The following is a 22,615-nucleotide window of genomic DNA, read 5'->3' as shown; positions in this document are numbered from 1 at the left end:
ACCGGAATAACACAGATTGTGTTTGTACAGACAAAAGCCGTTTATGAATTTAATAACTTGATTATCAGAATAAGGCACCATTCTATAAATACATTTTCTATACATCTAATTAAATCTATGAAGAATACACGTAGAAAAGCATCTGGTGGAGAGAGAGGGAGAGGTGCCTGTAATTGCCATTCAGCCAGAGAACATGAAGGCATCACTTTAAACTGCTGTTAACAAGGTTTCACCTGCTGACCACAGCGGATTAGCAGTTAAAAAATCCCTGGTTGAGATTATCTCTTTAAATGCATCTCAGTGATAAGATGGATAGGCACAGCACTGTGTGGGTTTACTCACACTCTAACGAACACAGCATGTCTACAATATTTGCATAGTTGTTAAATTTTTTCCGTACACATACAATTTACAGACAAGTCCTGTCACTGTCACCATTACAGCCAAATGCGTAGTACATGATTCCAAAAGCTTCTTAAAAAAAAAAAATAAAAAAAAAAAACCCCAACCCGTACCCAGTACATCAAATGAAATACACAACATATGGAAGTGTGCATAGAAGGTGTTCAGGCAATCATGAGAGGTGAGTGTGTTATAAAGAGGTGTATGCAGCTGATAAACTCAATAAACAACAAAGAAGGGGGCTCATCTAATTCATACTTTCTCTACATTTTCTCCTTCAGTAACAGTTATATACAGGAAGACAGGCAGTAAAGTTCACAAACTTGTACAATTTATCAACGTGTGACACTCAAGTGACTCACAGTGCTGGCATTTGGATTATGTCATACTGAAGTTCAGTAGGGTCAGATTTATTGAGAAAGTTGCAGCTCTAGTGAAACTGGACACTGGAATGATAGTTCTCTTCCTCCAAACTATCAATGTTTCCTTAGTATCTTACGTATTCAGTTCAGCACCAAGTGTAAACAGCGTCATATCCTGGTCAGACAGAAAAACGGACTGTGGCCATCACAGCAGAACTAACTTACATGGATTGACCTACACAGACACTGAAGGAAACTTTTTTCCATTCATTTCATGCAGCTGAATTATTACTAAAGCCTATGTGACAAGTTTGTTCATGGCGTTATTATTATTGTAAATTAATGTAAGAATAATATAAAAAAAAAAAGGCATTCTTCTTGACCACCGATCCTTCATCCATCTATGTGCTTTTGAAATCCCTTCACCTAAGTTGCCACATGCTGGTGTTTTGGGCAAGGGAAAGCAGCTGGTGAATGCAGGCTGCACTGCTGCATCATCACTCCTGCATGACGTGACATGCTTTTATACAACAGAAACATCTCAAGGAAATGATAGCTTGTATGAGGATCTAACGGTGCTTTTTTAAATGTCTTTGGTCCTGCACATGTGGTCACAGTTGTGCCACTACTCGGAAATGATATCATCATAATTGCAATTACAATCAACTGCTGAATTAACACCACAACAGAGCTCAGTGTGGATACAAATATTGCTGCAGAGAATGAATAGCTATTAATTTTTTTTCCCCACGAATAAAATGTAACAACACAATACAAGTTTTTAATCCATCTTGAGTCTGTGTTTTCGATCAGGAGCTGTGAACCCTGTTTACAGCACACTGATGTTACAAAAATAAATAACACTGGCACTGAACAAAACACTTGTGTAACAGTGGGTCCACAGTCTTTGTGGGTATAATATGCAAACGTGTGTGTGTGTGTGTGTGTGTGTGTGTGTGTGTGTATGCTTTTCTTGAATACAATTAAGTGCAAATCCTAATCCCATGTTTTCTACAAATGTTCACGACTGTATGGTTCAACCTGGCTTTAAATTAACCAAAGCAACAACAACTTCTAAACTCACTGAATAGCCCTACATTTACCTTCTCGTCTCTCCTCCTTGATCTTTACTACACATTCTAGGTTTGCTTTCTTATGTTCCATCTTCTCTCTTCTCAACACACCGCTCTGTCTTTTTGACCCAGTGCTGTAACAATTTTACATCAGGTGAGGCAACTCACTGACCTACTAGGACTAAATAAATAAAAGCGGTACATACAAACAACTCTCCATTATTAACAGCTTGATTACTTATTGTCCCACTATTTATAAATGTGTGCATGTGACCTAATTACAGTAAGAACTCTCCACACAAGCACATCCTTACTTAAAAACTTTGTAAGACACATACACTCACACATTTTCTTGCATGCATTTTTTTCCAATGGTCTAGGGCGAGTACATGAAGCCCAACTGCAACAGCATGTGTTAAACTTTTGATTAGAAAAAAGTGCATCTCTCTAGTACTTTGGCACACTAGAAATACCACAAAATTATCAACAGTAGTATTTTAAATCCTTTTCAAACACTACATTCCATCTAGTGAAGCTAAACTGCCAAGCAAACAGGAATTCTGCATTACTGTACATCTGTTACTGGCAATAATGTTAACTTTTGGAGCGTGCAGGTCTTTGGTGTGTGTATGTGTGTTACAGCAGATTGAAATCTCATTTTGTTAGGCAGCATCTCTCTCACGGCAAAAATATTGCTTTTTTTTTTGGCACCCATTTGCAAATACAACATGCCACTCAGAAGTAAGATTTCTCCTTTTTTCTTTTTGTTTTGTGTCTCTACTGAGCATGCCCGCATACAGACACACACCTCCCATGTTTCACCACACTGAACACAAAGCTTTCCCTCCCTTCTGTTGGGGAGAGAACTGCCTTGCTTGGCTGCAAACAGCTGTGACACAAACAAATAAGGCAACAATCATCTATGCATGACTTATGAAAGCTTACGAATTTCCATTGAAGCCTGTGAAAGTCACTCTTGCACTCCAAACCAGCAACATTAAAAATCTGAGGAGAAGAAAAGACAAAGAAAAGATTAACTGTAATATAATGACATGTAATGTAAAGCTTTAATTTCCACTGAGAATGGGGAGGTATGCCCTCTACACTTTTTGTAATCCTGGTTTTTAATTTGATTTATTCATTAAACACTCTTTCAGCAGCCTCCTCTGACATCTGAGCCACAGATGAGACAAGACTACAAGAGCTGATAAAAGCTTTGATTTGCTTGCAGAGGTGACCTTTAGTTGTTCCACAGGCCCACATCAATTAAGCTTTACAGCAGGAAATAAGAGGATTTTTCCTGAACTGTCTTTCTCAGGCTACATACAAACTGACCATTTGCAGACTGACAACAAAGGCTGACATAAAAAGAGGCACAAAAAACAAAGACGTTTTAGATTTTTTAGATTTAAATAATTAAAACCCATAGTTGTATTTACAGACAACGTTTTAGTGTTTAGTGTGTAAAGATTAGATTTTAAATAAAGATATAAATAAAATGATTTACCCCAGTGACTCTTTGCAAAGTACTTTATAGATAACATTCATAAAAAACATACTGCCTATTATTTCAATTCATTCAGAGAATTGTACTTTTACTCTTTTGGAGAAATACATCTTGAGATGGTCCACTTCTGAATGAACCACAGCACTTAATAGAGTAATTTAATTGTTACACAATTGGCTCACCTAGTGGCCAGCAGGGGGCGTAATTGTGTCTTTCTAGAAGTTGCCTCCCTCCAGGTATAACTTGGAAAGGGCTTCCTGCAGCCTGTGGTGCTCCTCTTCTACAGTCTGCAACACACAAAATCAATATCAACTTTGGAACTGAAGACACACAAATATGCCCGCACACGCACACAAACACTCAAAGAGACACACACAATTCAGCCCTCTCCTCTTGACATCCTCTCTTCGTCTCCCTCGCTGTTTCTGTGACACATCCCATTGCAAGAGCTGGACATAATAGCCGTTTTCAGAGACATCCAATTCCACAATGCAATTTTCCACCGAGCAATAACAGTAGTGGTTAAATGGTTTTCTATTCTTCAGTTTTCTACAGTGCCATTTTGGCCCCATTAGTCCCAAGTATACCACACCTAGCTCCTTACTTAAGTTATCCTCAGTGAAACTCTCAGTGCTCGGCCCAGCAGCTCCTTCCAGTCAACTTCCATCTTTTGTTATGTCCTTCATCTTTATCTGCCCCTGCCATACAATCTGCTCCCTGCTCACAGTCTTGCTCGAAATTCTTAGCTATTATCTCTCCCTCTCCCTCTTTACTTCCCCTCACCTGTAATCTCTTTAGATATTCCTCCAGACTGTGGAGCCTCCTGCACACTTCCTCCATTCTCTCCTGAGACAACCGCAGGGGTGCACTGATGCTCCTCTCCTCCTCTACTTTTGTCTCCACAAATTCTCTGTCACAAGTGTTATCATTCTCCTCTTCCGCTCCTCCGTCTAAGGTCTGGCTTTTTTCTGTGGACACAAAGACTTGATTTAGACATGCCAAGTCAGTTTTTGCTGTCAGTTCAAGTCAATTCTGAACAGTAACACTGATGCTGACACTTCAGCCAGTGAGATCTCAAATTGCAAGGCTGCTGATATTGATGACTTTTACTGCACTGCAATTTCATGGCAAAGTACACCTCAAAGTCCTGCTTTTAGTATAAAAAAGAAGGAAATGGATGCTGTCATTGTATTCATTTATCTGAGGAATGTAAAAGTGCAATTCGTGATCAATGAACTCATGCAATTAGGAAACTTGGCAGATGTTCACAAAGCACTAACCTTGCCTTTATAACTTTAAGTTATAAAGGCAATAAAAAAATACACAGTCGTATACCTGTTGACTGACAGTCATCCATTTCTTGATTGGGTGTCTGTAATTGATCCGCTCCTTTTTCTTCATCAGCCTCCAAGTCTTCTGATAGACTAATGCTACCAATCAACAGCCTTTTCAGGTACATGACTAACAAAAGGAAAAGGTTTATTAGAAGGATAGATCCGTTACAATGAAAGAATGAAAAAAGACAAGACAAAGAATTTGAGAAAAAAAATATAGGGAAGAATCTTATTCACCTTCATCCAAAGCATTGTTAGCAGCTAACTCCTGATCGCTGTTGGAGTGGCCTATCAAGTCAAAGCCTTTCTCTGACAGGATATCAAACAGCCTTTGTCTGGGATCTGAAGACTTGTCATCTGTCAAGCTGTCCTTATCTCGATCTACAGACATACACAAGGCTTAGGTTTGGCTCTGTGCTTTAAGAAATGTGTTAAAGTAATACATTTGAACTAATGTATGTTTATTAAGCATTCTGCTGACAAAGCCCTGGGGTCTCACCACTGCTGCTTTTCAGACCTCCATTCTCAGTCGGGCTCAGAGGCGCAGTCAGTCTGACGGAGACAAAATGAGAAAAGTAAAAAGATATTGTGAGACGGGTGAACTTTGGCAGGCAATGAATATATCTTGCTTTGTTAAGAGACAAGTATGCACATGCACACACACAAAAACTCACGTGGAGGGACTGAGAGGAACTCCTCCAGCTCCAAGAGGCAGCGGTAACCTCATGGGCGCTCCACTCTTCTTCAAATCATCCACTGCTGACTTTATCACATTAGTCCAGCTACAAAACACAAATACAAATAAAGGCAAAATTCATCCTATGATTTACCCTCTGAAATAAATTCATTTAGGGTATATTTCTATATGACACTCACATTGTCCTCTCTCCAACAGACTGAGCCACCAGCTCATAGATCTGAGCACCACTGTCCCAGGTAAATATCACGTAGAAGGCCTTTCGATCTGATAGAGGCAGGCGAAAAAACAAGGTTGAGTGATGGTTATTCCACAATGGAGGTGACCTGGGTGCTATTTACCACTGTGTGGAGCTAACCTGTGGCCACCTCACGGAGAAAGACTGAGTCTAGTTTGATGATGGGGCTCAGCATCTGCTTGCCCTCTTGCACGGCGATGTTACTCTTGCTCTGGCATTTTAGGACCATCTTGTCGTCCTGCTTCTGTAGGAGCACCAGCAGGTCCCCGAGCAGAACACACTGCACCTCTGAGAGACAGGGAGCAGAGCACAAGTCAGGTTCCTCCACTATTACTGTTCTCAATTCCTCATATGATGATTATTCAATTTCTTTTTGTTTTGTTTTTTATTTTTTAGGAAATTATAACTTTGTATTGACTGCCATTTCCATTTATGTTTTTTCCACCATAGCCTGATTTTGCTTTTAGTTTGAATATTTTTGCTTACCCTCCCTCTATCTACTGTATGTGCTACTGTTTATTTGAGCGGCAAGCCGCTGAATTGAATTGAGGTTTAGGTGATTCAGTTGAAATAGATATCAAAAAAAGGAACGTTTAAGGGCTTGCAAAAGCTCACAAAAGCACTGCAGATAGAGTTCCTTTCATAGCAAAGTTTAATCTAGACCTTTGAAAAAAGAAACTGAGAGCTGAAGTCTTTATATTGGTTTTTTGAGGATCCCAAAGGTAAACCCTTGTACAAAGTATTTTTTTGCTTTTAAGAAGTACATAAATGGAAATCTAAGTAAGCCCTTTGAAATAAATATTAAAGTGAGCTTGACACGACTTGCCAAAGAAAATTGTTCTGAAAGGGATCGGAAAATATATAAGTGTGTGTGAAATGCTTGTCCTTGTTCCTGCAGATATTGCTGGTGAAGTAAGACATCAATAATTTCATGCTGTTGTACGCAGAACTCACACAAACATAAATATATATTTACCAATTGCTTTTTCTTTTGTGACCTTCCAGGTCAGAGGTCCCTCATAAAGCATCTTCTTCAGAGTCAGGTCAATGTTCTAGAGAAGACAGACGAAGAATAATGAAAACCTTTCCTGCAACAGAGCTACAATCTATAAAGCACAACAGAGCGTTCAAACAAACTTTGTTGAAAGAACCTGACCTTATATTCAGCATAAAGCTCGGTACTTGGTTTCAGGCCTGATGTGTCCAATCTACGCTGGTAGTCCTTCAGATTCTGAGAAGAGAGACAAAAATAGGGGGTCAGACAGAGAACAGACAGCACAACACTGAACTAAAACAACTAGAGACCTTCAGTGGTCTCGAAATAAATTCATAAAACTCCAAACAGTGCTCATTCACTAGTTAACATTGTGTTGAATGATGGATTGTGTGTTTCTCACCAATAGGTTCTCCATTTCTTTGACTTCATCATTGACATGGTTGAGGATCTTTCTACAGCACTCTGCGCTCTGCTTGATCTTCTCCTTTTCTGCCAGGTCCTCTGTGGAGAGACAGAAAACAGAGTGGATGAAAATACAGCTTTCACCGCAGAGCTCAAGCAATCATGAGTGTAAACAGTAGTTTGGGACGGTCAGTCAGGGGTGGAAAGTAACGAAGTAAATTTACTTGAGTACTGTACTTACAGTTTTTGAGTATCTGTACTTTACTTCAGTATTACTTTTGGGGGATACTTTTACTTTCACATCACTACATTTGAAGGACAAATATTGTACTTTTTACTCCAGCACATTTCTACTGATGTTCTCATCATTCGCTACTTTTGCGCTAGTCTAACAGCAGCTGCAGCTGGAGCGCTCTCCTTTGTGTCTCTATCTGATGGAGCTACCAAATTCAGCTGTTTCTGTTAAAGATAACGTTTTTTGTCGGGCTTTAATACAAGCTAGGCTAATGGAGGTTAACGTTAGAGCTGGTCAGTTAGTGAAATGCGCTGTTTCTTACCTTGCTCTACGTTTTGTCATCCCAGCTTCACTGTCACCGTATTTTTTTATGCAAATACTTTTGTACTTTTACTTGAGTAATATTTTGACAAAGTTACTCTTAATTGTATTGGAGTAATATTTGACAAGGAGTATCTGTAATTTTTCTCAAGTAGTGAAGTTGTGTACTCTGTCCACCTCTGTGGTCAGTAATCAATCGTTCAAATGTTTTGCTTGTGTGTTTAAATACTCTATTTTTCATACATTTAATCTTCATCAAGTCTTATTATTTACTCTTCCATACACATATGTAGGATATATAATATTTTAAAATTATTAAAACTCATTGAACATTTCATATTTGTATGTTCTTTGAAATTTGTACTGTTTGGAGTTGAACCCCTTTATGTGTATTAGACCACTGGGGCAATACTGCCAACAGCAGAGCAGGGCTCATCATCTCAGCTATTTCTGTTAGCTCATGTTCTCCTGTTTCCCCCTCAAAAATTAAGACATAAAATAAAATACATTGTAATAAAAGCATTTTTGGACACCTGTTTTTTTAACCTAATGAAGTCGCCTGTCAAAAATGAACCCATAAAATCTCAAAAGACTTGACACGCATACCTGTGTTCTTAGCAATATTTTCCAGCAGCAGTGGATACTTTGTCACCCTTTGCATCTCTATGGGAATGATGTCCTTGAGTTGCAGCCTGCGACACTGGGGTTTACTCTCTGCTTCCTGGTATTTAGACCACAAAAAGAATTCAAATAAGTGCACATGTATGGGACCACTTATGCGACTTCTTGTATGGCCTTGCATCTGCAAGCGCCTCCATGTGTGTCTTTCTCTTAAACCTGTAAGTAATTATTTTTGGGGACCCCTCTATACCTGTGGGGTCTGAAATCTTTCTTCCAAAAGGCAGGACCTCATTTGTTTAAATTGTAGAATTAGGTTTACGTTACAGGGACGACCTGGCGTTTATTTGTGATGGTGAAAAGACAGACAGTTTTTAGGAATTAGTGGCATCTGCAGATAAGTACAAATAACTAACATTTCTTCTTCTGGAGAAGAACCTATGGGGTCCTTTGGGTAATGCAAAAAGATGAAATGCTGTCTTTAGACCAAGCCTGTAGTTCGTTTGTTCGGGGGCCACCATAGTAACATATTGGTGCAGCAGAGGAGGAGAACATGTACAATATGTAGATATGGAAGGCCCGTCTGACCTTACAAGTGGTAAAGCGATAAGTAGTGGATTATGTTAATGAGCTTCCTAACTACAACAGAAACACTAATGCACATGCAGGAGTGAGTGCACAAATGTGTGCGTGTGTGAGTGAGTCTTTGTGTTTGCATGTTACCTGTATGAAGGAGTTGAAGCGTGGCTCTTTCTTTTGCCTGCTCTTGATCTGGTCCAAGGCCCATGTCTGGTGACTGCAGAAACGGGCTGTCAATTTCTGAAACCACTCCCCCTCGGTGCCGCCAAACTGGAACAGACATACACATGCATGCACAACTTCACAAAAACACCATAGTTAAACCCTGTGCTTTGTTTGCCAGATGTAAAGAATGAGAGGAATAAATATATGAGCACAGAGTAAAGGAGCAGAAAAAATACAGGCTGACAAGCAATATCATTTTGAAACAGCTATTGGCAATATTTTACCTTTACTGATAAATAGCTTTCAGTTTTATGTTGAAGTAACAATGGCAGATTTCGGAACAAATACTGCCATAGCTGTGTATTAATTTGGCAGAACTTATCACTTATACCATCCTAAAAGTAACACAAACAGTGAGAGACAAGAAAATTATTAAAAACTCACCCTGTTGAGCACTGTGGTGCTGATAGATTTGACTATGAAGTTGTCCTCCAAACGCAGTTTCTTCAGGTTCTCATAGAAGTTATCTGGATTCAGAGCCAGAGAAACAAGTCAGAAACTTTTCTTAATTAAGTCAAACAAATACAAAATAAGTAACGAAGGCTCGGTGCTGAAAGACTGTACTCTGTTCTTGAATTTTTTGTGTGAACTCATTGTTTTTGATTTCTCTGTTCTTTCACTGAGCCCAGTTACAGCCTGCTCAAATAAAATCCCACAAAACCACTTTCTACGTTTTTGTACAAACTAATTTCAGTATACAAATTTAGATTCTGTGCATGATGGTTGTTTTTTGCTGTGTGGAGGAAGCGTGCAGAAGAGTGTGTGTGATTATACAGTGGATGCAAACACAAACCAAGGCTTCTTTGCAGCAGTACTCACAGTGCATTTCGTGGATTTCGTCCAAGCTGGGGAAGATTGTGGCGAGCTCAGTGGAGGTTAGGAGCTCCTCTCTCTCCAAAGGCTTAGAAAAAACCATCTGAAGGACACTTAGCATTCGAACATGAGCATGCTCTGTTGCAAACAACTCTGAAAGGGAACAGATATTAGTTATGAGCCATCTTTGAATAATTCTTATATCATCTTATCGGCTTCTTGATTTCTTCTGATTATATGAAGTGTTGCCACAATTTTCCTCACCATTAATGACTTCCTGCCTCTTGATCTCCTTTTTGCTGAGACAGGACAGAGCCTCAGGGCAGGCCAGCTCCCTCCAGTTGGGTGGATCATGCTCAAATTCCAGAAGGCGTGGGTCCATCTCCTCCAGCTGTGGGGAGGGGCTGGTTGGAGAGTGGCCAGGTGCTTCTGGAACTAAAATTGGCCCCTCAAAGCTGAAGAAGGAAGCAAGTGGAAGAGGAATAAGCTAAATAATTGGTTACAATGTAAACTTTATATGACCCAGGAGACTACTGCATAAAAAACACAATAACCTAAAACCTAGCTTAATTTTACAAATAATAAACAATTAGCTTTAGCCAAACTGCTTCATAGTAAACATTAAGTAAAAAAGTCTAAGCTTTCTGTTTCAAACCAACCTGACCCTCATTTGATTGTCAACCATTGCATTATACCCCTCTTATCCCACAATGATGATTATAAACAGGTGCCATAAAAATCCTACAATGAAATGCAGATTTAATATTATCAATAAAGAATAAAAATGGAGAAAAGTAGTGAAATATTTGAATGGCCTCTATTAGTTTATTCATCCTTTACTATTTCCGAGTCCTGACATTTACAGTTACTTGACTAACTAACCAAGCAAATCTTTAATGATGGGCTGCACTTCATGTTTACCAAATGCTCCATATTGACCTAACTTGGCTAAGGAGCTGTGTCTCACCCCGCACTCAGAATGAGAGTGTTGTTACTCACTCCCTGATGGTCACAGGAGTCAATAGCAAGTCAGTAAACCTGCCAGCCAGATTGATTAATTTCACAGGAGACAAAAGACGTGTGCCCTTTAGAAATAAATTGTACTTATCCAGGTTAAATGCCGTTCTCTCATACAAAGACCAATTTAAATCTGCGTCCAAGGTGATCTACTTAATGGCTTTGAATGAGCCAGGTACATTTAATCCATTAGTAATGTCACTATTGCCAATCATTCTGTTTAATGACTTTCTGGTTAGTTCAGGGCTGTTGCGCTGATCCTGTAACATCGCTCGGTTTTTGACATCCTGTCTGTGCCTGCTGTGCACCTCTCCAGCCAGAGGCCTTATGAAGGGGACTGTCCATCTTACGGATGGAGTTGCTGGGGCGTGAGCGGGGCGGGTGATGTCGTGGTAAGAGGTGGCTGGAGATCCACATCACTACGGGAGCGGGACTGTTTGCTCCGGGAGGAGCCACGGCGGCGAGTTGAGTGTCGGTCCACACGAGCACTCTCACTACGACCCACTTTCCTACGGTAGGGAGGGAAGGTGGGAGAGTTTGGGGGAGGGATAAGAAGAGATAGGGACAGAATAGAGGGAGGTAATAAAAGAAAGGAGAGCAAAAGGGGGAAAAGTGTGGAAGGAGGAAACATAGAGATGCCAAAGGTGTCCCAGTCATATACAGTCAGTGAGGATAGACATTTATGTCAAGAATGAGGGTAAAGATGAGAATAAATAAGTCAAGGTACATTAACAAAGTATTTATGCAAAAGAGGGAGTTGTCCAAAAAGAAAAGGAAAAATCCCATAAACAAAAGACAGAAAGAGAGAAAATTTGTTAAATCAAAATATGCATGGCTCATGACATGCATATATTAGTTAAATAGACAAAGAAACTGTTTATTTGAAAAGTTGGTTTCATTCAGTAAACACTGCTGTATGTTAAGGGTAGCCATGCATTGCTTCTATACAACAAAACGTAAAACTATATATACCAAATGTTGAAGTTAAGCACCTTCAATTGTAACTTATAGTCAAACTTCACACAATGTGCAAACACATCCACTAAAAATAATCCAACTGATCTCAACAATGAAGCTAATTCTGACTCCTTCACAATTATGTCAAAATACTTATCCATGTAGTGTGTTTGTGTTATGTATCAGTATATGAGCACAGGATATTAGTGTGTGATCTGGATGCGTGGGAGTGTATTGTGTTTGTATACGTGTGATATATGATCAGTATAAAGCTGAAGCATGTCCATGAATCTGTCAAGGCGCTGAGACCCACCTTGTCTTCCGTCTGTAAAAACATGGGACACCACAGTGTTACACACCCACCTTTGCATGACTACTGCAAGCCAAAGAAATAACCACAACATGCAAATACTGCCCCAACACTTTGTTCTAAGCAAATGTTTAATCCACAGTCAAATAAAGTACCAAAGCCCCTGGCACAGCATGTGACCACATACACTGTGGAGGCAAGCAGGACAAAGGACGGGCCCTAGCCACAACAGACACAGACACCTTGAGAAGCACAGGGGACGGGCAGCAAAAAAAAAAACAACAACATAGGTATTATAGACCAAAATTATATTTAACTTTTAATAACTAAGTTAAAGAAAACAACAAAGCGCTTATCAAAATTTAGAAGCACATAAAATTCGCTAAGAGGCAAAGCTGCTAATTTCCTGTCTTTTTTCAAAACTTCAGATTTTTTTTTCTTTTTTGTGTTGAAAAAGACATCTGACTTAACTGACTTAAATACAAACCTACTCATTGGGGAGAACGCTTCAGCATATAAATGCTCATCTGTAATCAGCCTATATAATCATAATAATTAGAAATGCCTCAGCCTAAGCAAAATAATCAATGTATTGCCAAGACATACCTGAGTGGAAAAAAATCAGAAACTGCACAAACAACATCTATATGCAACAAAAGCTGAAAGGATATTCTGCATTAAATGTTAAGTCCTGCACAACAGAGCGCATAAAAAGAAGACAAATAGGACAGGATATTAGGAAGATAACAGAGAGAAGGGAGGAAATGAGGCCACAGGGGGGGAGGAAGGTAAAGGGCTGGAAGGGAAGACCGGGTCCAAGTTCACCTGGTGAGGATCCTTTTCAAAACTACAGGCTCTGTTAGCTGGTGAGCAACGGGCAGCATGACAAAAGCTTGCACACAACAGGGACAGACCGCTGCAAGAGTTTTACCGCGCTCCCTCAGCCTGAGCGCTTCAGACACATGGAGCCCCCCCCCCCCACCCTCTTTCCACTCTTTGTTGGGGCTATACTGTCTTTACACTAGACACCTCCACTGCAATCTAATTATAATATGATTACAATCTCTAATCCTGTAACTGCTCATATTCTCTGACTGAGTCAGTGCACTGCAGTGATAATCTCACTTCCTTGGTGTTTCTCTCTTTATTACCATCTCCATCCTCCTCACCTGTCTTTCTCTAGATTCTCCTCTGTGGGAGTGTCACTGGGTGAGACTGGCTCTCCAATGGTCGGAGTACCTGCCAGTCCGACAGGGGACACATCACTTGCATCTGATGCCGCCTGAGGCTCTAAGCGACAGCTTGAGACACCTGGAAGATTAGAAAGAGAGGAAAGATATCAAATTTGGGGTAATGTACTGTCAATAAATACATACATACATACGTACGTACGTGTGTGTGTGTGTGTGTGTGTGTGTGTGTGTGTGTGTGTGTGTGTGTGTGTGTGTGTGTGTGTGTGTGTGTGTGTGTGTGTGTGTGTGTACCCAGGGTTAGGGTTTTTTGTAGGATTAAATCGGTGCTTTCCTTTACTTGATTAACAACTGCATATTTCTTCAATTACAATATATAAATAATGACCAGGGTGTATTGTCACATACTTACAAGTTAAATAATTTGACAAAAACAGACCTTCTCACATTCCCCATACGCTATACAACACTAAACAATGACAACACAAACACACGTTTAAAAAGGACCTTTTATCTATTTCTCCTCCTATTTGTCCCAGTGGAAAAGTAAATAAAGTTCACAGAAAAGTATCAGGAACTAATGTCAAAGTATTAATCTCTGTCAGCAAGTCAACTGTTTATAACTGACCAAAAAAATGTCAATGGGCTATAGACATTTTACTACACATATAAGCAGGCCTACCTTCACTGTGTGGAGTTTCAGGGCTGTTGGTGGCAATGATGTTGTTGCCTGAGCTATCAGCAACCTCTAGCCCAGATTGGGAGGCGAGGCCCCCGCTGGAACCAGGCTTCCTGCTGGGTAGGGAAAATGGTGCAGGCTCGGTCAGGGAGCCTCTGCTGGGGCCTGGAACTTTACGTTCTGGAATCACTTTCTCCTTTTCTGCTAAGAAGGAGGAAGTGGCACAGTAAGTTTAGAACACCTGCACTACAGAAGATGCAGAAAAACAAAATCACTTTGATCGGCCAAAACAGAGACTTTGTGAGACAGACAGACAAAATGAGTATGATGCAATCAGGGCCTCTGCAGTAAACGAAAGGGTTAGTTTGGTACAAGAGAACATCCACAACTCTGTGTTCCCTTGTGTGTGAAGTGTGTGTGTGTGTGTGTGTGTGTGTGGGTGTGTGGGTGTGTGGGTGTGTGTGTGTGTAGCTCTACACAATGATTAATTCACCCACTCTGAAACAAGGTGTCAACAAAACAATGCCCCACCCACTTTGACTCAGCTCATGCAAACATGCTGATGGGTTGATTAGTAAGGATGTGACCATTCTACAGATAAATAAAAAGGGGGAGGGAACGCTGAACGATTGGTACCTTCAGCCTCCGCTCTAGGTTTGACCTCAGCTGTAACAGGAAAGAAGGGCAGGACAATATGTTCTCATATCCAGGCCAGGCTCATAATATATTTTAAATGTCACAATTATACACAATTAAAAATATCTAGATGATATGTACGTTTATACATAAATGACAAAAAAACCCATACATACCATTGCCCGCAATCCAGCTAATTCCAGGAAACCCTCTGGGCTTGGGCTTGGGTTCATCCTTCTTCTAGAAAACAACACAGGCAGGCAGTCAGAAAGACTGTCAAATTAAAAAGAAATAAGGGCTGCAAATCTGCAAATGCTATTCCTCAATGGTTTTGATGATAAAAGTGAGGTGTATTTGTTGACCTGCCTGACTGCTGTTCATTCTATTCTTTTCTTTGCTCCATCAAACGAAATCAATGTTTACCTTCACCAGTTTACTCCTGAAGAAGCCTCCTTTGGACTTCTTACTGTCAACTGCCCTGGTTTTAACCCCAAGGTGCTTCATGTAGAAGGCCACAGCTGAAAAGATGGATTGGCTATGGTACAAAAGAGAAGAATATGTAATTAATATATAATACATTGTGTTATGTAGTTCCCAAAGTTCTGTTGATTTTTTTTTAATTTAATTAATTCCTAGCAATGCTTAAGATAAACAACCACAGCACGATGTTCTTTTTTCCCTGAAAACATTTATTTCACATTAAAGGCTACAGTAAACTACAGAAATGCTGCAGCAGTGTGTGTGCATTGATGATGGACAACGCTAATGAGCGTAGGAAGCAAAAATTAAAAGGAAGAACACATGCAGAGAGAAGAAGAGTGAGGTGGAGAATTAAAGATGTTCAGAAAGGGAGGAGGAGGAGTTTAAAAGACTGGGGAGGAGAGAACAATATAACACAAAGAGATAAGGCGGAGCTGGGAGGAAACAAGAGGAGTTGAGAGGGTGAAATGGACTAAGGGAGGAGCCTCTAAGGATGTGCACATAACAAAAGTACAACTGTCTCTCATCACCAGTCACGAAAGAGCATACACTCTGAACACACTGATGCTTCAACATAAATAAGTTGAACTGCAGAGGACCAGAACTCCTGAGAGAAAAGCACCAAAACCCTACAGCATCCTTGACATGCTTTGACAATTTATGACACAACATGCAACACATTAATCAAGAAATAAAACAAATAACACATCAGTCACTTTAAAAAAACACTGTTAGGGAATGTGGTGATAATGTTTGAGAAAAGGGACAAATCATTTGGATAATTTCTTCAGAGCAACAGAACTAAAACAAATTATGTCGTAGGAATATTTATTAATGCACTTTAGCAGGTATGCAAAAAATATTGTGGTTTGGCCACACCCAGGCTTAGAAATGATGGTCAACTTAGATCATGTGCATAAACACGCATTTAAATACACAACCAATGCAAATTATCTATATTTGTCTATTCTCCTCAGAAAAAAAAACCCAACAAAAACTTAACTTACCATTTTTCTTCGTCCGAGACAATTGTTGGTCTGAAAAAACAGAAGGAAAAAAAGACAGTTGTCAGTGATTTTATTCCTGCAAAAGGGAAAGAGGGAGTTGTCGTCTTGCAGCATTAAGCTCACCTCTTCCTTCTAAGTAGCATTTTTCCTCTCTCTTGCTCTACTGATTATTAGCTGTGTTTTGGGCCGGTGGAATCTGAAGTGGCTAAGCTTTTCTTGATCCAACTCAAAGCTGACTGTAATGTTATTGTGTTCACAGCAGATGCTATTGAACATATTCTAAAATTTGCAAAGAAAGGAGAAAAAAAAAGAAAAAAGAAAAAAAAAAATCAAAAAAGTGAGAGATGCATGAAAAGCTGCACCTCTGACGGCTCTGACAATTTAAAAATCAATGTATGGTATTAAGATCTGCAAAAAATTCAGACTATTCAAACTTTTATCTGCTCCGGTAGGTCTCTCACAGTTGGCCGTCTGCAAAGGGGATCCAAACTCAAAAATGCTCCAAAACAGCGGAAATCTCTATTTAACCATGTTTTTGTCTGATGCAACATGCAGGCAAGACTGGAAATTGGACACTCATGTTTTGCTATGAACATAAAGGGTGGGTGGGGTTTCCCGTGGATTTCCCTGCATAATCCAATGAAATGCTGTGGCTGTCTTGTTCTCATCAACAGAAAGACCAATGAGAGGCATTGGGGGTGAGGTCACTTTGTTGTGGTCTAGTGAGAAAGGGGGTGTGCAGGGGTTACTGGGTGCAAGGATGTGGGAGATCTTTGTGAGGAGGCAAAGAGAGAGATGATTGTTGAGGGCAATGAATTAAGTAAACTGAATGAAATGTGCATTTGTGCAATGAATTAAGTAAACTGAATGAAATGTGCATTTGAGACTGAAACTGAATTATCATGTCTTTGAGACAGACTACTTTGCAGGCTTTTTGAATCTTCTCCATTAACAGTATGGTTACATCCACAGGATAAGTGTTGCCTCTGCACAGCACATCTCTTTTCCTTTCGCTTGTTCATCTTTTTCACTCCTCTGACAAGATGAAGTTAGACAGTCTTCTGCCCTCTCCCTGCCCTCCTCTCCCTCTCCGTTTGACTTGCCTGTTGTAGAGGATAACACATTGTAGTTGGCCACGAGGTCAAGGATAGATTAACTTTCCCAATAGATCTCTTTCTTTCTTTAACCCTGTCTGGGGTGTGAACAATCCAGCATTGATAACCCTCTGGCCCTCTCTCTCCCCTTCTCTCTTCCGATGTGTAACTCCCCCCCCTTCAGTTGGCAAGATGCCAGGGAAAAGCCTTCCTGCCAGCGTGGCACTGCTGACTCCATTTTTCCCTTGCAGTCTCCTCATTTCCTTCTTGCTCTATTGTGCTTTCTTCCAATCACTTTTCTTCTCTAGTCCAGTGAGCCGAACTTTCTCCTTTGATCGCGCTCTCTCTTGGTGAGCCTTGTATTAAAATTGTTATGTGTGCAGCTGAAGCTGACTATTCCTACTATACAGCTCTGTAGAAGGTGAAGTGCCAACTTCAGAGAGATAGATGTGATTTTGAACTGCTTTGACAGGCTACTCATGTTCCCAGCATAAAGCAGTTTTAAGCACAGGTGAGACCACCTGCAAGGCATTTCTGCCTGACGCACGTCCGCCAGTGCCTTTTGGTCTGGCTGCAAGGTCATCAGCCGGGAGTCATTCTTCATAGAACTGCTTCGACAGGCTAGTCATGTTCCCAGCTCAAAGCATAGAGGAGCAGGTAATAGAGAGAAGACTGTTTTCCCCCCTGTCCAATTACCATTTCAGGGTTTTCTTTTAATATTATCCTCATGACAATTGTGGGATTGCTGTTTTCTTGAGAGCGATAACTTCAAGAAAGTTAGATTCCCCCCCAATGCCAAATTGAATTCACAATATTGTTTTAATGTCTGTGAAATCACATTAAATATAATGAACTGTTCCAGTGTCAACATCAACTGCTGTGATTAAAAGTCATTTAAGGCCAAATCAAACCAATAGTAAATGAATTGTATTTTTATTTTCACTGCAAGTTGAAACAGAAGGATTATCCTTATATATATATTTTTTTTTTTCATCTCACTATTATCAGCATTAATTTTAACTAGTAAGCACAGTTCTGACTGTAATGCCCTGTGACACCTTTGCCTTTAATCAAATAAAAATATTTGTTGTTGTTTTTGTTTTTTACTGATTATTCAACAGGGTACAAATCTAAGTATTTGCAACCAACAGTACAGCCACATAAACTCTTCATGGTGGTTGGTTTCGGAAGAAGCAAATACTCACTGCATCTCAGACATCTTGTCCAGCAAGTTCTCAGCCACAGACTTCTCCTTCATCTCCATTGGGATGCGGTCAGTGGGGTAGTGGCTCTCCACATCATTGAGCTCAGCCTCATTGGGGGTCATACCCATCATCCTCTTCTGTCTGCATGTGGCAAAGCCAAAGGAGACAACAGTTTTGCACATTTGTCAAGAATAATGCGGGAAGCACAAGATTCACACTGTTTGTCGATGCTTGTTTTCCATCTTCAGTAAGTAGACACATAATGTAGCTGAATAGGGCTATAATTCAAGTGCCAATACCAGACCTAAAATAAAGGGATCCATAATTGATCCTGGTTCCTTGAGTGACTACTGAACCTTAAGGAAACACATTCTCCTCATAGCTTCCATATTTACATTTTGTGTTTTTAGGTTAGATGTTTTCAAAATATTCTTCATGGATGCGTTGCTGTTTAGCAGTTTACTTTCAATGTTAGAAGTTATCCGGATCTACATTTGAAGCACATTGTGTTGCTCATAGCAAACCGTTCACATGAGAAACCTGCAGGTAATTACTGCAGTTTGGACAAAAATTTAGTAAATGTTGAGATTACAGTGAAATTATGGTTATTGGCCAAATATGAACATTCTTTGCCTTGAACTCCAAAAATAAAAACTACTGTACTGCTTTGCAAACTTGTGAGATATAATGTTAGCTCCTCAAAAACTGTAGCTAGTGAGCCAATGCTCTCATTTTATGATTTCCTGATAACCACAATTAAAAAAACAAAACAAAAACAAAAACATGTCATTTTGACACATTGCCCTGAAGTTAAAGTGAGTTTGCCGGATGGCTGTCAAACCTCAGACACAATAACAGGGAAGCGTGTTATGTTTAGATCTATTGAGCGGCATGAAAGAGAGTTAGAGTCTTTAGTTTTCTTAATTGCATACAGTAGTTAATACTACTATAAAAACCTTTTTGTTAATTGAAGTTGGGACTATAAAAATCAGTCATTAGTCCCAAAGTAGACTGTAGATCCTCAATATTCGCCACAGGCCATGATCGCAGCAAAGTAAAATGTGCGGTATAGCACAGACTATGCTACACAGGCTGAGTAGAGTTCAGGGAGGGAGGCTGCTTCTCACCTGAAGTCTTCCAGCTGTTTGGCCACTTCAGAAGCCTGCATGCTCTGAACCTCTTGAGCATAGCGCCTTTGGGTTTCTTCGGAGAGCAGATCTGGACGGTTTCGGTCTAAAAACAAAACAAAAAAAAAAAGGGGTAAGCCAGAAGTAGTGGTAAAAGCAAGAGAGTGCGCACCAATTTTTGGACCTTAAATAAATATGCCATTGGGAAATTACTCACCCAGCTCATTGGATACACTAGGAGGGACTGTCACTTTGAGAATCTGTTATTTAGAGCAAAGACAAATTGGGGACGGTGTCAGAGATATTCATATGTAAGGTATAAGCATTTGAAAATTAAAAGGAGTGACTGGAACTGTCTTTGCTTTGCCCTGGAGTTATTTTTGCTTTTTTGTTTTTTTGCTGTTCTGAGGTAAAATATAGTGATATTAACCAATAAGGGATCAAGGTTTAAATTTTGATTTTGGAGCACTTGTAATGAACCAAATTTCCCCAAAGGATTAGTAAAGTATTTCGGCATTAGAATCTGATGTGGAATGATGCGATAGCTAAGTATGACCACAAGGGGTCATTTGAACACAAGAAATAAAAAAAACAACACAACAGAGAGAAAAAACAGATGATTCAAAGGGGAGATAAAATTGCTCTTTTGCAAACACAAAAAGCCACATGGGCCAACTTTACGTCAATATATGCACTGAAGAGGTAGGGCAAAAGAAAAAGCAAAGCAAAAAGAGTATGAATCCTCTTTAAGGGCTTTCCCACGATCCTGACAGGAAGCTGTGGGGTCAGGCAGACAAGCTGGGAGAAGAGAGAGTGCAGCACAAGCCAGCTGAGCTGACAGACATGCACAGTGCACGGGCTTTGAGGAAGAAAACATAACAAAGAAGTGACAGAGGCCAGGTGTGCAGGGAGAAGTGACAGAAAAATACTGGTGCCAAAAGGTGCTGCACTGAGCACACACAACAGAAAGAACACACACAGCCATGCCCTAAAAAGCAAACCATATGCACACAATGTTCGCATCTCCCCCGACTCCAAATAACTATAAGCTGATTAAAGGAAATTCCTATTGCTACCAAACAATGAAAATAAATTAATAGCCATACTGTAAAGGTTTCCATATTTTTTTATAAACTGATATTTATGTAATCAGGAACAGAGAGCAATGGGGAATAGACAGTCTCCAGTCTAAGTAATGGACGAGTTTCAAATCATAAATATGTCTACACAATTTGACATGTCAAGTGTTACAGCATCTGCAACATCTGCTGAGGAAATCACTTTAAAGCACTATTTCAAATAATGCAGCAGAAGTCTGATAAAATGGCCCAAGTTCAAATACTGGTAACACATTGGAATCATATTTGCTGAGCTGACAGTGATTCTCTAAAGAGAAAGTATCATATATCATTTCAATCATCTCTCTTCAATCACAAAGATAAAGCAATAGAAATTCCCATAAACAAAGATTACTATTGAACACTGCACATGTCTTGTTATGAGTCAGACACCCCTTCCTTTCTCCTGCTACTTCACACCGCACAACTTGATCATGTGTGCTTCCCTTTTTGACACTGCCTTGATTTCAGAGACTCTGTAGTTACTGGTTATTCTAGATTCATTCATCAACCATTTAAATTATGTGCAGGCATCTATCTTGAAGCTACTTACTGCACCCTTGTCCAAGAAGGTGTTGTAGAACTCAACAAACTGCTTCTTGGTCTCTTTGGCACTGAGGGTCCTGAAGAGGTCTGCATGGAGGTAACACAGCTGAGGGAAGAGCGGACAGTGAGTGACTGACATCTGCATGTTAATAAAAACTGTTGCACTCTGCTCTTACTGTCCACCATTCTCTGCTGAGGGTTATAATGTTCAGTTTATGTTGATATTGTTTTTAGGAGGTGTTGATTCAACTGCAGCCGTTGAACTATGTAGCACCAAACCAAGAGGGGTGTCTGAGGTGTAACCTATCATCATTGATTTAAATTAGGCGGACAAAATAATAGAAACACCATTAAAAGGTAATGCCTCCATTTTCATCCATAAAAACACATTTCACATCATAAATCACCCAATCACTGAGACCAACTGGATTTTAATCTTTGCGATTTAACCCACAGACTCACTCTCACAACAAAAAGTGGCTGCTCATCTGGCGCACTTTATAATGGCCTCTGTTGTCCACTAGAGCTGCCACATCCATATTTCTCACTATGGAAATCTAAGGTTTTCATAACATTATGTATGATGTTCTTTTCATAATTATTGTAATTGTAAAACTGTATTGTTTTGCTAAACATGGATAAAAAATTATCAGATAATCCAAATGAATTTTTTTTTTTTTTTTTTTGCCACAGTCTGGGGCATTGTCCACCTTGGAATGGGACCTGTTATGTGTAATGCATTCTAGGAGTTTGAGGTCTCACCAATGGAGCAGGGTCAAATTGTAGAAAGACATGTTGCATGAAGACCAGCAGGTGGGTTGGCCGATCCTTCAACAGATCTATATGATTAAACTGCGTACACTGGTCATCCATCCCCTGCAAGAGGAAGACACCAAGAGACAACAAAAATAAAGGAGGGAAGGGGGCAAGAAATGGAATTGAGGGATGATAATTAAATGCCATTCAGCTGCCATGTATAGCTTTTGTATTCACTCACATCATTCAGATCATTCTCGAAATCCTCATCCTCTGCCCCGATGATGCTCATGGCTGGGTTAGAGCACTGAGCCCCGAATGCACCGTGCTGTGGAAACACGGAGGGAAAGATGGAGACATAGTGAGGGAAGGAAGAAGAAAATAAGACAATTAGCAAACCATTACGGGCTATATTTTCAACCTGTATCTCTCTCTGACATCCTGAGCCCCCGCTGAGCAGAACCAGACATAAAGCCAGATTAAGGTCTGGACTAAGTGAACTAGCCCAGTGAAAAATAACATCAAAGGAAATAAGGGAAACAGAGAGAAGAGCTTAATGTGTCATATCACTTACGGTCCTTGAAATAAGCAGGATCCCATTTATATGAGCCAAGAGAGGAAAAGGCTCCAGGTAAAAAAAAAAAAAAAAGGGGGTTCATGGACAACTAACTCTTCTACGTTTTATTTAAA

At 40.0% G+C, this 22,615-nt stretch overlaps 1 protein-coding gene across 8 annotated transcripts in view; it reads right to left on the bottom strand.

Annotated features, from left to right (window-relative positions):
• Window positions 1–2,465: 2,465 nt before the first annotated feature.
• Window positions 2,466–22,615, bottom strand: part of arhgef1 (Rho guanine nucleotide exchange factor (GEF) 1) — a 32,728-nt gene continuing 12,578 nt past the window's right edge. For 2 of the 8 annotated variants that reach the window (XM_029503633.1, XM_029503639.1), the window contains 31 exons: window positions 22,167–22,253; window positions 21,932–22,045; window positions 21,177–21,275; window positions 19,723–19,765; window positions 19,506–19,611; window positions 18,379–18,519; window positions 16,080–16,109; window positions 15,016–15,127; window positions 14,769–14,832; window positions 14,593–14,622; window positions 13,960–14,160; window positions 13,257–13,398; window positions 12,091–12,102; window positions 11,171–11,329; window positions 10,068–10,258; window positions 9,810–9,956; window positions 9,375–9,457; window positions 8,910–9,035; window positions 8,175–8,289; window positions 7,011–7,111; window positions 6,770–6,844; window positions 6,590–6,665; window positions 5,734–5,901; window positions 5,555–5,642; window positions 5,353–5,460; window positions 5,178–5,230; window positions 4,916–5,059; window positions 4,680–4,805; window positions 4,128–4,312; window positions 3,527–3,631; window positions 2,466–2,842 (listed from right to left, as the gene is read on the bottom strand). In XM_029503633.1, the coding sequence (XP_029359493.1) occupies window positions 3,560–3,631; window positions 4,128–4,312; window positions 4,680–4,805; window positions 4,916–5,059; window positions 5,178–5,230; window positions 5,353–5,460; window positions 5,555–5,642; window positions 5,734–5,901; window positions 6,590–6,665; window positions 6,770–6,844; window positions 7,011–7,111; window positions 8,175–8,289; window positions 8,910–9,035; window positions 9,375–9,457; window positions 9,810–9,956; window positions 10,068–10,258; window positions 11,171–11,329; window positions 12,091–12,102; window positions 13,257–13,398; window positions 13,960–14,160; window positions 14,593–14,622; window positions 14,769–14,832; window positions 15,016–15,127; window positions 16,080–16,109; window positions 18,379–18,519; window positions 19,506–19,611; window positions 19,723–19,765; window positions 21,177–21,275; window positions 21,932–22,045; window positions 22,167–22,253 (3,198 nt within the window). In that variant the 3' untranslated portion in view covers window positions 2,466–2,842; window positions 3,527–3,559. Of the gene's footprint in view, window positions 2,843–3,526; window positions 3,632–4,127; window positions 4,313–4,679; window positions 4,806–4,915; window positions 5,060–5,177; window positions 5,231–5,352; window positions 5,461–5,554; window positions 5,643–5,733; window positions 5,902–6,589; window positions 6,666–6,769; window positions 6,845–7,010; window positions 7,112–8,174; window positions 8,290–8,909; window positions 9,036–9,374; window positions 9,458–9,809; window positions 9,957–10,067; window positions 10,259–11,170; window positions 11,330–12,090; window positions 12,103–13,256; window positions 13,399–13,959; window positions 14,161–14,592; window positions 14,623–14,768; window positions 14,833–15,015; window positions 15,128–16,079; window positions 16,110–16,202; window positions 16,534–18,378; window positions 18,520–19,505; window positions 19,612–19,722; window positions 19,766–21,176; window positions 21,276–21,931; window positions 22,046–22,166; window positions 22,254–22,615 lie in introns of those variants that run through there. The other 6 variants (XM_029503634.1, XM_029503635.1, XM_029503636.1 and 3 more) reach the window with 6 other exon arrangements.

This window comes from Echeneis naucrates, chromosome 6, assembly GCF_900963305.1.
Source record: "Echeneis naucrates chromosome 6, fEcheNa1.1, whole genome shotgun sequence".
In the NCBI taxonomy this organism is placed as follows: domain Eukaryota; kingdom Metazoa; phylum Chordata; class Actinopteri; order Carangiformes; family Echeneidae; genus Echeneis; species Echeneis naucrates.
The sequence above is the reverse complement of the archived record's forward strand: the minus strand, read 5'-3'. Positions and strand labels throughout refer to the sequence as shown.